The 13235-nt window shown below is 45.2% G+C and overlaps 1 protein-coding gene across 1 annotated transcript in view; it reads left to right on the forward strand.

Annotated features, from left to right (window-relative positions):
• Positions 1 to 13235, forward strand: part of Tmem163 (transmembrane protein 163) — a 181475-nt gene that overhangs the window by 12223 nt on the left and 156017 nt on the right. The window contains exon 2 of the mRNA XM_050161476.1: positions 2194 to 2313. Coding sequence (XP_050017433.1) covers positions 2194 to 2313 — 120 coding nt within the window. The remainder of the gene's footprint in view (positions 1 to 2193; positions 2314 to 13235) is intronic.

The following is a 13235-nucleotide window of genomic DNA, read 5'->3' on the forward strand; positions in this document are numbered from 1 at the left end:
AAAATGTAATGGCGTAAGCGAATGCAGACAGATTGTCAAAATATAGACAGCTTTAATGGAGGAATAGACTTATAGAACCACCGTTCCCGCAGAGACCAGGAAAGCAGAAGCGAGCGCTGGGAGCAAACTCGCCAAATTTATAGGAAAACTTTAGCCTGAGGTGAACACGCCCCCTAAGGGGTGGGACTTATCCCTACACTCCACCTCCCAAGTGTTGGGATTTCAGTCATTCATCCCCATGTGTGGTTAGGCAGTGCTATGGGTGGAACCTGGGGCTTCATGCATGCTAGGCAAGCATTCTACTAAGTGAGCAACATCTCTAACCCATTGCATAGATCTTTGTTTTAATACATTTGCTATATGTTTTTATGTTGCTTTTCTCATGTTAACCTGTCTTGTAGGTGTGTCAGTCACGACCATAATTATAGGAAGAATAATCTCCTGTCTTTCTGTTCCAATAGTGGCGATCAGTCAGATACAGGAATGGTGCTCGTGTGTGGTACGTCTCATGCTGTGACATTTTACAAATGGTGCCTAAGCTTTACCTTTCTGTTCACCATTGTCTACAGCTAGTGCGACGAGGCCGCCCTGTCTCTGAAAGATATGTTCCGAAACCAGAGCTGGCACAGTTGACTTTACATGTATAAGATACATGACTGATATTTTAAGTTGCTGGTAACTAAGAAAGAGTATATACACACATCATCATCTTTGGGTTTTCTGAGACAGAGCTTCTCTCTGTGTAGCCCTGACTGTCTTAGGACTCTCTTTGTTGATCAGGCTGGCCTTGAACTCAGAGAACTGCCTCCAAAGTGCTGGGATTAAAGACATGTACCACCACTGCCTGGCGACAATTTTATTATTTTTAAAACACTACTACTACTATTATTATTATTTACGGTATGTGTACATGTCTGCATATGAGGACAGGAGATCCTGTCAGATCCACTGGGGCTGGAGTTACAGACAATTGGGATCTGCTTGACATGAGTGATGGGAATCAAACTTGGGTCCTCTGCAAGAGCAGCATGTGCTCTAACCACCTCTCCAGCCCCTACAATTTTATTCTCAGAGGATAAGAAAGAAGTACAAATCAACTCGGAGATGTGTCCAGGTCATTGCTGGTGAGTTATCACAAACTCTTGTCAAGGACTCCTTAAGTGCAAAGTATAGGAGATAAGCCTTGTTGTACTTGAAGCCTTCCTAGGAAGCTAGGTCTGGCTTTAGCAGTTTTCAATGTACTTTCAGATTCAGATAGTATGTGTATGTGTGTGTACATGCATCTGTGGATGTAGTTTAATCAGAAGTCTTTTCTTGGGAATGCTGTACACCTCGAGATGGAGTCTCTCATTGGCCTAGAACTCATCAAGCAGGGTATATTGGCTGGCTAGTGAGCCCTAGGGATGTTCTCATCCCTGTTTCTGAAGTGCTAGGATTAAAAGTATGTGTTACCATGCCCGTTTATTTTACAAGGATTCTGGGGAATCAAACTCAGGTCCTCATATTTGTATGGCATACAGTTTGTTAAAATGAACTCTCTCCCTAGATCCCTGAGAAAGCTTTAAATTTTTAATTAATTGGTTAATCAGTTATTTGCTTAATGTGTGCTTCAATACAAAGGAAGAGAAAACATGCTGTATAATCTGGGCCTGATGGCTACTGGTTGCCTAGGGGTCTAGAGAGGGCATTTGTATGGTCTCAGATTCCTTGGTTTGTATAAACCCCACACTGCTATTGGGACTGTACTAATGGATCAATGCTCACAGCTAGGGAGCCCAAACATCTAACTAGTTACTACAGTTCTTTCCTAATGAAGGGTTTTGTTGGGATGAGAACATTCTATTGAGCCAAGTGGCTTTGTGCAGAGGACAAAGATTGGTATGGTGTGACCTCAGGAAGTGGTGAGGTGTGTGGAGCAGTTCTTCTAACTTGGAGAATTTCTGTTGCCCTGTGGAAACTCTTATTTGATACTGCCTGGGCCTGTGGCTTTATAAGGAATGCCAGAACACTTGATAATTTTGCTTTGTTTTTGATGTGCAGTCTCCTAGTTGTAGAAACGTAGTGTGGGCCAGACAAAACACATCTTGGCCCACAGGCTGTGGGTTTGCAATCTTTGGATGAGATTCTGTAGCTCTGGCTGTGCGTTCTGTTGTATGAAAATGCCTTACTCCCTCTCCTCCCTGTTTCTATCAGGTTTACTAGAAAGCAGCACCCGGCTGAAACCCCATGAAGCCCAGAACTACAGGAAGAAGGCATTGTGGGTATCCTGGTTCTCCATTATTGTCACCCTGGCCCTGGCAGTGGCTGCCTTCAGTGAGTATCAGGAAGTCTCGCCAATCAATACTCGCAGTTGCCTGTCTTTCCCTCTAACCCCCGTGGGATGTGCTTTGCTTTTAGTTGACTGTTATTGATGAGTAAAATTTTTTTTAGATGGTTGGATAATCAGGGTACTCATGAATTAGTAAAACGGCTTCACTCTTCTGCAGAGGGAAGAGGTATGAGAAAGAAGCGGAGGGGAATAACTGAGAGCTTCGGTCTCATCAGTATGCAGGCTTGTGGAAGTGGATTCTGGCTGGCACCAGGCGAATAGTGAAAATAGTCTCTTGGCAGATGCCTTCAGCTCGGGCTGACATGACAAATACGCATCCCGGAGATTTGGATTTTGAGCCTAATGCAACTCGATGAGTGCAGTATTGCAGGAAGCTCTCTCCTTTCCCTCTTGACTGGGGCTTGTGCAAGGTCAGGAGTGAAATCACATGTATGATTTTAATGAAAGAAACATGGAAAGGCCTTCTTTCAGGGTTTTAGGGCATGAAAAGAAAATAATTTCCTACAATTCTGAGATGCCATGAGAACGGAACAACTTCTGTCTATAGATGATTTTTGTGTGGGAATCTGGAATTTCTATGGTGGGTTTTCTCCACTGAGACGCATGTGCTATTTATTCTTATTAAGTGTGCAATGATTCACAAGTTTAAGCCCTGAGCTACAGCTCAACCTTGATAAAAATTGTGATTTTTTTTTTATTTTTATTTTTGGATTCTGTCTCTTTTTTTTAAATGGTGGGAACAAGGCACTGTGTTTAAAATTTTGTGATGGAGGGAAAGATCTGTGCTCGATGTGCTAAGCATCCCACAAGGTGCTTCAGGGGAGGAGGGAAAAGACCGTGGTCATTAGGCCGTGTGGCTGTTTGCAAGTTGTTTAAAATTCTCTTCTGCTGCCTTTGATGCTTCTGCTAGAAGTTGGGGCTGGATCCCAAGGGGGCAGGAATTAGAATTTGACCAAATGCTCCCTTCAAAACTCAGCATATATTATTAGACACAATTTATACTGGAAATAGTGTACAATAGCCTGGCTCTAAAATAACCAAATATTCAGAATACCGAAATAATATATTTCAGGGAATAAACATTTATCAGTGAGCCAGAAATCTAATCAGGAAGAACTCTGATTTTTTGAAAGTATAATAAATAGCTTCTCTTTCCCCTTGCCTTCTCTTTTTTAATACTGAGACCAAAATAACAAGGCAATGGATGTCCCTCGAGGGCAATTTGGTTGTTGTGGCTGGTAGGGGCACGGGAGATCAGACATGGTAATTTACATATGTGAAGAAGGAGGAATGAAATGAGGGGGGGGGTGATTTACAGGCAGAATAATGGCTCCTTAGGCGTGTCCCCGTGCCCTATAAAGCTGTTAGGGCAGCAGCCTCCTCCGAGTGTTTGAATAAGGACTAGAGTATGGGGTTGTGAATGCGTCTTCCTTTTGGAATAACAATGTTGCGTTTCATGTGCTTAAGCCATGTAATAGAGAAGGAATAGGAGGAAAACTCAGCTTCACTTGTAATACCCAGTCAGGAGAATTATTCTAGAAACGTTCCATTACTTTTGATGGAAAAAGTCTCCATGAGGCCAGGCCACAAGCTTAGGAAGAGTTTCTTTTTGAGAGCCATGGTACTTCTTTATCGTAGAATTATTTAACTTAAATCCTTTAACTTCCCTTTTAAAGATTCATGTTTACTGGTTACCTATGTGTACGCACGTGATTGCCCGTGTATGTTCTGTACATCCTAGGAGGCCCGAAGAGGGTGTGGAACCCCCTGCAGATGGAGTTCTGGCCTGTTGTGGGACAGGGATATTTGGGGCTGAGCTCAGCTCCTTTGCAAGAGCAGCGAGTGTTCTTAACCGCCGGCCATCTCTCCAGTCTCTTTAACTTCTTGCCTCTAAGATGTGGATGCTGTTGTGCTGTCTATTATGATCTGTTATGTTCTATAAGCCTTTCATTTCACTTGTGAGCTACTTCTAACTGCTTCTGGTTTAATTAAACCCTAAAGCATAGACGATAAATCATATTTTGCCCCATTTAAACTACAGTGACTTCAGTGCCTGTGTGTGTGTGCATGTGTGAACAAGTGCGTGTGTAGGGGTATATGCTTATGCATGCTGCAAGTCCTTGCAATTTCCATCACAGCCCTCCACTGTACTCGAAGCTACCCTTAGCTTCATATGTGGGTGCTGGGGATTCAAACTCAGGTCCTCATACTCACACAGCAAGCACCTTGTTGACTGAGCCATCTCCACTTTGAACTCGATTTATAATTCTTGGTGAGATAATGATTTGGATCAGCTGGAGCATCTATATGAAACTATGGTAATGCATTTTGGAATATTTCAGAGGGAAGTCCTAGTTTGGTTTTAAAATAGATTCAGCATATAATGGGTAGGCAGTGTAGAAAATAGCAGCACTCTTCTTATGAACGAATGTGAAAACAGGTCTGCTGTAATAATGAGGCCAGAGAGAGGATAAAAGTTCAGCTTCAAAACTCAGAGTTCTGCCAACATTGATGTCTTTGTTAAGATGATCGAAGAAAATGTATTCTGACTTTGGTTTTAAGACTTGAGTACGTTAATTTTTAGGGGCTGGATACTTGCTTGGTTCTATGGGAAATGAAGATATGTTGGAAACAGTATCAAGGGGAAAAAATCATTTTCTAAGGTGGTGTCTTAGTTTCTTTTTGCTGATGCAATCAAATACTCTGACCAAAGCAATTTAAGGGAGAAAGGGCTATTTTGGCTGCTGGTTCCAGGGTATGGTCCATCATGGGGGTGAAGTCATGATGTCAGGAGCTTAGGGTAGCTGATCTTGTTGCATCCAAAGTCAACATTCGAGGCCACGCCAAGATTCCTGCTTAGTTCCTTTTCTCCAATTTATTCAGTGTAGAGTCCCTACTGAGGGAATGATGGCGCCCACAGTGGGCAGGTCTTCCCACTTCAATTAACAAAATCAAGATAATCCCTCACAGGCAAGTCCAGAGGTTGGCCTCCCAGGTGAATCTAGATTCTCTCAAGTTGACAATTAATTAACACCAACCACACAGCAGATACATAGCTCCATTAAAACAACATAGCAACCTCAAACTAAATAACAAAGTCCCTTAAACCAAAAGTACTCCAAACCAAGATCTCAGAACCTGAATCTGACCCCCCAGGAGCCATGTTAAAAAAACAAACAAGCAATTTGGGTATGGTGGTGCACACTGGTTGGGGAGGTGGAAGCAAGGAGACTCTTGGGGTGCCTTGGCTGACCAGCCTAGTCTAATTGGTGAGCTTCAGGCTAGTGAAAGACTTTGTCACAAAAACCAAAATGGAGCCAGGCAGTGGTGCATCCTTTTAATCCCAGCTTTTGGGGGGCAGAGGAAAGTGAATCTCTGTGAGTTTGCATTTAGTCTGATCTACACAGGCCAGCCAAAGCTACATAGTGAGACCCTTATCTCAAAAAACACAAACAGGTGCTTGGGTAATGACATCTGAGGTTGTTCTGTGTTCTCCACACACAGGCACATATGTGCCTCTACACACATGTGCAAAATCACACATACAGGCACATACAACATGGAAGTGCATTAGGTGACTTCAGAACTAGGAAAGCAAACCTCTGAAAGGAGTGGTTTCTTTTTTTATATATGGGGATTTTTTTTTTAAAAAAAAATTGTGCTTGCATATATGTCTGTGTACCATGTGCATGCCTGGGGCCCAAGGCCAGAAGAAGGTATTAGATCCCTTGGAGCTAGAGTTACAGAGAGTTGTGAGCTACCATGTGGGTTTTGGGAATTGAACCCCACTCTTAATCGCTAAGCTGTCTCTCCAGCACCCCAGTTGTGGGAATTTTAATATTTGATTTAGTTTAAATTTTTGACCTTTAAGCATGATAATATAATGTGTATGCATTCTTTTAGAAAGCTTTTCCATTTACTGTATCATTTTTTATGCATGTGTGTGCCACGTGTGGAAGCCGGAGGGCAACTTTCAGATGTCCATTCTCTCCTCTCACCATGTGGGTCCGAGGAACTGAACCCAGGTCCGCAGGCCTGGTGGCAAGTCCCGCATCAGCTGAGCCGTCTTGAAGCCCACATCCTTTTTATTTCTATACTCTAAGGGTAACAGAAGTGAGATAGATAAGGTAAGATCACATGACTTGTCTGCATTAGTAGAGAAGTCTGGGGACTTCCCAAGGTGTCCCCTGACCTCAGTGGATACATGGTCAGATAGAGAAGGAACAAGGTGACTTCCAGGACAGGTGACACACATCCGAATTCCTAGCACCTTGAGGCTGAAGCAGGAGGATTGAAAGTTTGAGGTCAGCTTATGCTATGTAAGGGAGACCTTGTATCAACAACGATAAAGAAAGAAAGGAAGGAAGAAAGAAAGAAAGAGAGAGAGAGAGAAAAGGAAAGAAAGAAAGAAGATGACTGAGAGTCCCCAGGGGACTTCCTGGGTTCTAAGAGTAAAATCTGAGTGTTTAGAGTGGTATTTACTTATTTATTTATACTTAGTTATTGTTTTATGAGTCAGGGATTTATTGTTAGCCCTGGCTGTCCTGGAACTAGCTCTGCAGACCAGGCTGGCCTTGAACTCACAGAGATCCTCCTGCCTCTGCTCCAACCTGGCCAGACCTGACCCTTTCAACTTCAGCAGGACTGGAGTCACATTCTTTGCTCTGGCTTGGACTCATAGGACAGACTGCTTCTCACAGACTCCTGGGTCACGTGGCCTCACCACCTAGAAGAGGCGTATGATGGCCTGGCAGGAGTGAAGATGATCTAAGGAGAATCTGCACCTCTCTTCTTTGGTTATCAGATTATTGAAATCATGCACCCCAAGAAACTGGAATTTGTCCAGGAATCTCCTGCTAGAGAAGGAAAGAGCTGGAGTCTAGTGCCAGCCAGAGGAGAGGCTTGTTCCCTAGAAGGAGATTTCTTTCACACAGTTCTGGTGACAGACAGGTCAGGCCATGTTGTAGGGGAGGCTGGAGCTCAGATGGTGATGGTATAGAGGGGCGGGGCCACATTGTGACCAGGGCTGGTCAGCTGTGCATAGTTCTTGCCTTCCCTTTAAGCCTAACCCTCTATCGCTACTCTAAAGACGGTCTTGGGGGTCAGCCTATGTCCATTCCCTTTCCCAATGTGGCTGTGTTAAGCAGCCTGCTGCTTTCTGTTTCTTATCATTGCTTACGGCCCTGCCAAGGATGAGCGGCTGAACCTGGCTTGTTACGGCTACCAAAGCTCAGGCTCTGAGCCTACAACACTGCTGACAGAGATCTTTGTACGTACTGAATTTCTCCTTTTGGGTTCCCCTTTCTCTCAGGCTGTGTGGTTTGTGAAGCTCCAATGCTTGTGCCTTTGCCCCTAAGGGCTTCTTCCACTGAAATACTTCCTGAACCAAAGTCTTCAGCACCTAACACAGATTCTGCAGGTAGCTGATTCTTTGCTGGATTTGCTGGTCTTCTATTTATTTTTATTAAAAAGAGAAGTCTGTGCACATAATAACCATTCGTGAGCCTAGAGCTGTGGTTCTGATCCTTCCTAATGTTGCGACCCTTTAACACAGTTTCTCATGTTATGACGACCCCAGCCATGAAATTATTTTGTTGCTGTTTCGTAACTGTAATTTTACTACTGTTATGAATCATAATTTAAATACCTGATATGCAACCCAGAAGGGGGTTGTGACCCACAGGTTGAGAACCACTTGCCTAGAAGTACTTGGTGCATCTTCCCTTGTCCATCTATCTCTTTCTTCTGATCCTGCCAGGCACAGTACCCTACAAGCCCTCTGCGTGCTAATTTCTTCTCCTTGCTGGTCTTCTAAACGCTGTGAGTTTCTTCCCAGGAGCATTTGCCTGCTGCTGACCTGGGCCTCAGGGCAGCTCAGGGGGATGTGGGCAGGAAGTCTTGAGCCACATCCTGGGGTTGCTGGGGGGATAACTTTTCCCTGTCAATGTGTTCTGTGAATGATAACTCTAGAGGCTGCTTCAGGGAGGTGGAAACGGAAGTCAGAACCGGCAGAAACTGGCTTTGGGAACTTGGCCCTGAAAACTTCCCGCCTCTGGGCTCTTCCTTCCTAGCCTCGTGGTCGTGGCCGCAGAGATGCTCAGGTTACCCTCCGAGCTGCCGGCCCTGGAAGCTCAGGAACACAGAGCAGCGTTTTAGTCTGACTGTGTCCCGTGAGGCCTGCCATGACCTTACTCTTGGTTCTTGGTCTTTGCCCATCCCCCAGCTCACAGCGTTTGCAGTCCATAGATGCTTCTGTGGTCCCCAGGTGCCGCTGCCTTCAGACCCACGAGCTCGCTCTTCTCTTTCTCTTAGATTTCCTGCTTCCTGGCTTTTAGCCATCTTATTTCATTATACTATACCTTATTTAGTTCTATTTTATTGACTTTTTGGTGCGTGTTTGTGTGTGTGTGTGTGTGTGTGTGTGTGTGTGACGTGCTTGGGTTTCTGTGAATCAGTGCGCATTGTGTCAGTGCTGGGGTCTCCCTCGATCCTTCTCTGCCTGATCTTTGTTATCGTTGTCACCATTTGAGACAGTCTGCTTCTGGGCCTGAATCTCACTGCTCTGCCTCGGCTGGCTGGCCAACGTGTTCCCTAACACTGGGATGACAGACACGGATGCTGGGGAGGCAGCCGGGGTATCCATCATGATCATCTGCAGGCACCTTATGGACAGAGTCATCTCTATTTTATTTTATGCAGAGTCTGGCTATGTAGCTCAAGCTGGCTTGAAAACCCTCCTCCTCCAGCTCAGCCTCCTGAGCACGGGGTCACAGGGACATACTTTAACAGTTGACGTCTCACCAAATTGTATCTAACCCTTAAAAGTAAAAAGAGGCCACCTCTTCTAGGCAGTCCTCCAGAGTGATGTAAATGTCCCTTCCCAGTGACATGAAGATCAGACATGTCACACAGCCCTTGAATCACAGCAGTATCGCCTCAGTGATAATCTACACTCCTCAGTACCGGGATTTCTAGCTTCTCTGGGCTCTCTTCCTGGTCCCTAACACGGTTTGCCTGGAGGTATTGGTTGCAGTGAATTTTGACATCTCCCCGCTGAGGCCACTATAGACAGTAGATTGAGAGTGTGTTTTCAAGTGCAGATTCCAGACAAAGGAATGGCAGGCGACCTGCTCAGGTGGAAGGGAGCTAAAAGAAGTTGCACCTTGGGCTTTGTTGCCAATGTAAGCGGCTAGTTTCAGGAGCCTCTCTCCTCCCCTCCCTCCCTTCCTCCTGTGGGACTGAGGGTGACTGGTCTCCGCTGCTGTTAGCACGGGGCATCTTCCCCAGCTTTCAGCTCACAAAGGGCTGCTGTTTGCAGCCTGCAGCGGAGGAGGGGTTCCAGCAGCTGCCTGCCTGTCCTGCCTCCGTTCTCAGCGCTTTCTGCTCACAGCCTTAATTAAAGCGTGGCCAGCGTGCATTAGCACGAGGGCCAGGGATACACAAGGGAGCTGAGCGTGTGCTCCGGGCTGTACTTCTAACCATGCCAGGCCTGTCCTAAACTCCTTGCTCAGGTCTGAAGGGGAGGAGCTGGCCCCAGAGATGGCGAGGGCTTAGCTGGCTGCCTCCCTGTCTATGAGTACCCGTGCTTGGTAGCCAGCTGGAAGAGAGAGGATTTCTGTTCTGCCGGCTGTGACTTTAGCCTCTGAGAACTGCTCCTTTAAGGTTAATTTCTAGTGCAGGCGCAAGATGTGACTTCACAGGGTCCTGGGCTGTGTTTTGACAAAAGCAGATAGAGAGAGTGGGAGAGAGATAGAGAACTCTTTCTAGACCCAAGTAAAAAAGGCTGTGGGGCTGAAGATGTGGCTTGATTTGGAAGAGTTCTTGCCTAGCTTAAGGAAGCCATTGGCCAAGAAGGAGAGAGAGCTGTCTCCCCCAGAAGAGCTCAGGTCTAGGCAGACAGGCGATGATGGGCTTTGACGCAGAAGGGAACTCCATCCCACTCAGGGAAAGGCCTTGCTGTCTTCAGCATGCATGGCATGTCTAGCTGTTTGTCACGGGGACACAGTGTTGTCATCTACGAAGTTCACACGAGAACTGCCCAACTGAATCACAAAATTGCACAAACTGTTTCATAATGTTTTGGGTAACTTTATAGTTTTGTGTTGGACCGTATCCATAGCTGTGTTTGACTATGTGGCCCGTGGGCTTGGGCTGTGGCTTGTGGCGCTAATGCTGGGATCTGAACGCTACTCCTCAGATTGAGCAGCTAGTTGCCCTTTTCTTGTAGAGTGCTTTAATTCTCTCTGGATTTAATGTCTCTTTATCCATGTTTGCTTCTTTTTGTATGCGGGTGTTTGTGTGCTGGTGCAAGCACACACGGCAGTGGCCTGTGAGGAGGCCAGCTTCTTGCCTTATCCCTCAGGTGCTGGGTGTGGATGTGAATGGATCTCACTGACTTGGAGTCCTTTGGATAGACACCCAGGAGCGGCACAACCAGGTATGCCAATAAGGTTTTCTCACACACCCAACTATACACCACTCAATTTAGCTATAGGCAAACTAAAAAAAATCCCAGTGCACTAGAGAATAGCGTGTAAAACAGAGAGATGAGCTGTCGGGTAGAAAGCATTTACAAAGCATTCACTCACGTATGGCTGAGGAAATGTACAAGATTGCGTGTGTGTGTGTGTGTGTGTGTGTGTGTGTGTGTGCGTGTGTGTGTGTGTAAAGCCAAGGTTGGCTCTGGTATCACGCCAGCACAGCAAGGGCATTCCCCTCCTAACCGTCTCACTCACCCCATCACTTTAGTTTCTAATAGCAAAAACCTAGGAAGGAGACAGCCGGCCATTAGCAGGAAATCTGAGCCATCCCTCCTGCCTCCAAACAGTGCACTATACTTAGATGCAGGTTTTGGCTTAATCAGGCCCCGTGTACCCTTTTTATAACAAGTATTGTAGTATTTCCATTTCACTATCTTAAAATGAACTTCCGCTTGTACACACCACCAATAAAAATAATGTTGTTTCTTAAATACAGTACAATGGAGAAAAAAAAGACAGGCAGGTTTTGAAAATCAGGTGCATACTTAAACATACAAATGCTTAAAGTGGTGATGGAGACAAGTGAGTTAAAACTACATAGGCTAAGCCAGGCCATGGCGGCGAAAGCCTTTAATCTCAGCACTCGGGAGGCAGAGGCAGGCGGATCTCTGTGAGTTCGAGGCCAGCCTGGTCTGCAGAGAGAGTTCCAGGGCAGCCAGGACTGTTACACAGAGAAACCCTGTCTCAATTCTCCCCCCGATAAAACCCAAAACAGCAACAACAAAAAAACAAACTATATAGGCTAATTTGGACTTAAGAGAGGGAGAACAGTCATACCGTATTGTCAACATTTTCCTTTGTATGATATTGTTCAGAAATATGTTTGTGTGTGATGTACGGACCATCAGGACTGTAATAGCTACATGGGCAGACTGTGTCTTAAATGTTCAGTTCTTTCAGTGGGGTTGCTTTGGGTGACTGAACTTTCTGGGTTGCTTTCATACCTCCTTGTAAAGGTCTGAATAAAACCAAGCCTGCCTCTTAATTCAGAGGGTCATTACATTCCTCTCTGTGTGTGTGTGTGTGTGTGTGTGTGTGTGTGTGTGTGTGTGTGTGAGTGAGTGTTCTTTAAAACAACAGAATAAAACAAAACAAATTCTTCTTTATTGATAAAGTTGTGTTGAAATTAGCATGAGTGAGAAGTACAAGAGGGGAGCCTTTGTTGTGTGTGATGCTTGTGTGTGTAAATATTTATAAAATAAGATCCCTGGCTCCATCCCACTGAGTAAATACCAGGATCCCAAGTCCAGAGTTGTGACCCCCAGTGACGTTGTACACACTTCCGTCTTGTCTGTATTCACAGACACAGAATTGCAGGCTCTGCTAACTGTATAATCCTCAGCGGTAGGTACCGCACAGTACTTGTGGTTCTGGAAGTCGCCGGTGAGACAAGTACAGGGATGGTAGGAGGAACAAACTCAGAGGAGTGGGTCGCTTGGGGAGACTGAGACGATTAGTGAAGGGCATTCAAGGAGTGTCAATCAGAACTGTGACTTTTGTTATAAAAATGTTTTGGGAGCAAATGCAGTGACATGTTAGTGTTTGTTAAGATTGAGTAGAAAATTTATTGCTGTCAGTTTCTGATTCTGTTCGGCTCAGGTTTAAGAACTTTATACAGTAATCTCAGAATCAGTGGAAAACACGGCATTGGTGCCGCCATTCTTCCGATATTTGAACCCCTTTCCCCCTTTTTAACCAATGAGTTTCCAGCCTGGGTTGACCTTGTCCTCTCTATAAACATCCCTGAGAATGACCTTGAACTTCTGACCCTCCTTGTCTCGGCCTCCTGGGAGCTGTGGTTACAGGTTAGTGTCTGTTGACACGGAGCTGGGACTTGAACCCAGGGCTTTGCGCACAGCCCACACACTCTACCAGCTGAGCTACACCTTCAGTCTGCTTTTAAAAGCTGTTGTGTTTTATATTTATTTTACTTTATTATATATCGATCCCATTTTGTTTCCTCTTCCCTCTCTTTACATATCTAATTTGAAATAATAGCCTCCCTTTAAGGAAGTCATTGAAGTTACACCTTTTCATATCTTTCCAATGAACTTTTCTTACCTTGTCATATGCCGTCATTTTTTTATGTAGTCTCCAATGCTTCTCCACTCTTAGCAGTATCGTCCAGCAGCTACACAGTCAGGTCCTATAGACAGCATGGACACTCTGTTTTCTCGTGGCCATCTTTTGGTCTTCAGTCTACAAATGAACATGTTTTAAACAGTCTCTGCTAATCCCCAGTGATACTTCACCTGAGAACTTCCTCCCCTCTCTTCAGCTTCAGGGACAGTAGATTGTCACAGTGCCACCGTTTGTGTCTGTTGCTACTCCTCCCCCCCACACACGCTGTGGTCTTTATACATGAA

The sequence above is a fragment of the Alexandromys fortis genome, unplaced genomic scaffold (assembly GCF_014885135.2).
Source record: "Alexandromys fortis isolate MF-2015 unplaced genomic scaffold, M_Fortis_MF-2015_v1.1 scaffold_109, whole genome shotgun sequence".
Taxonomy (NCBI): domain Eukaryota; kingdom Metazoa; phylum Chordata; class Mammalia; order Rodentia; family Cricetidae; genus Alexandromys; species Alexandromys fortis.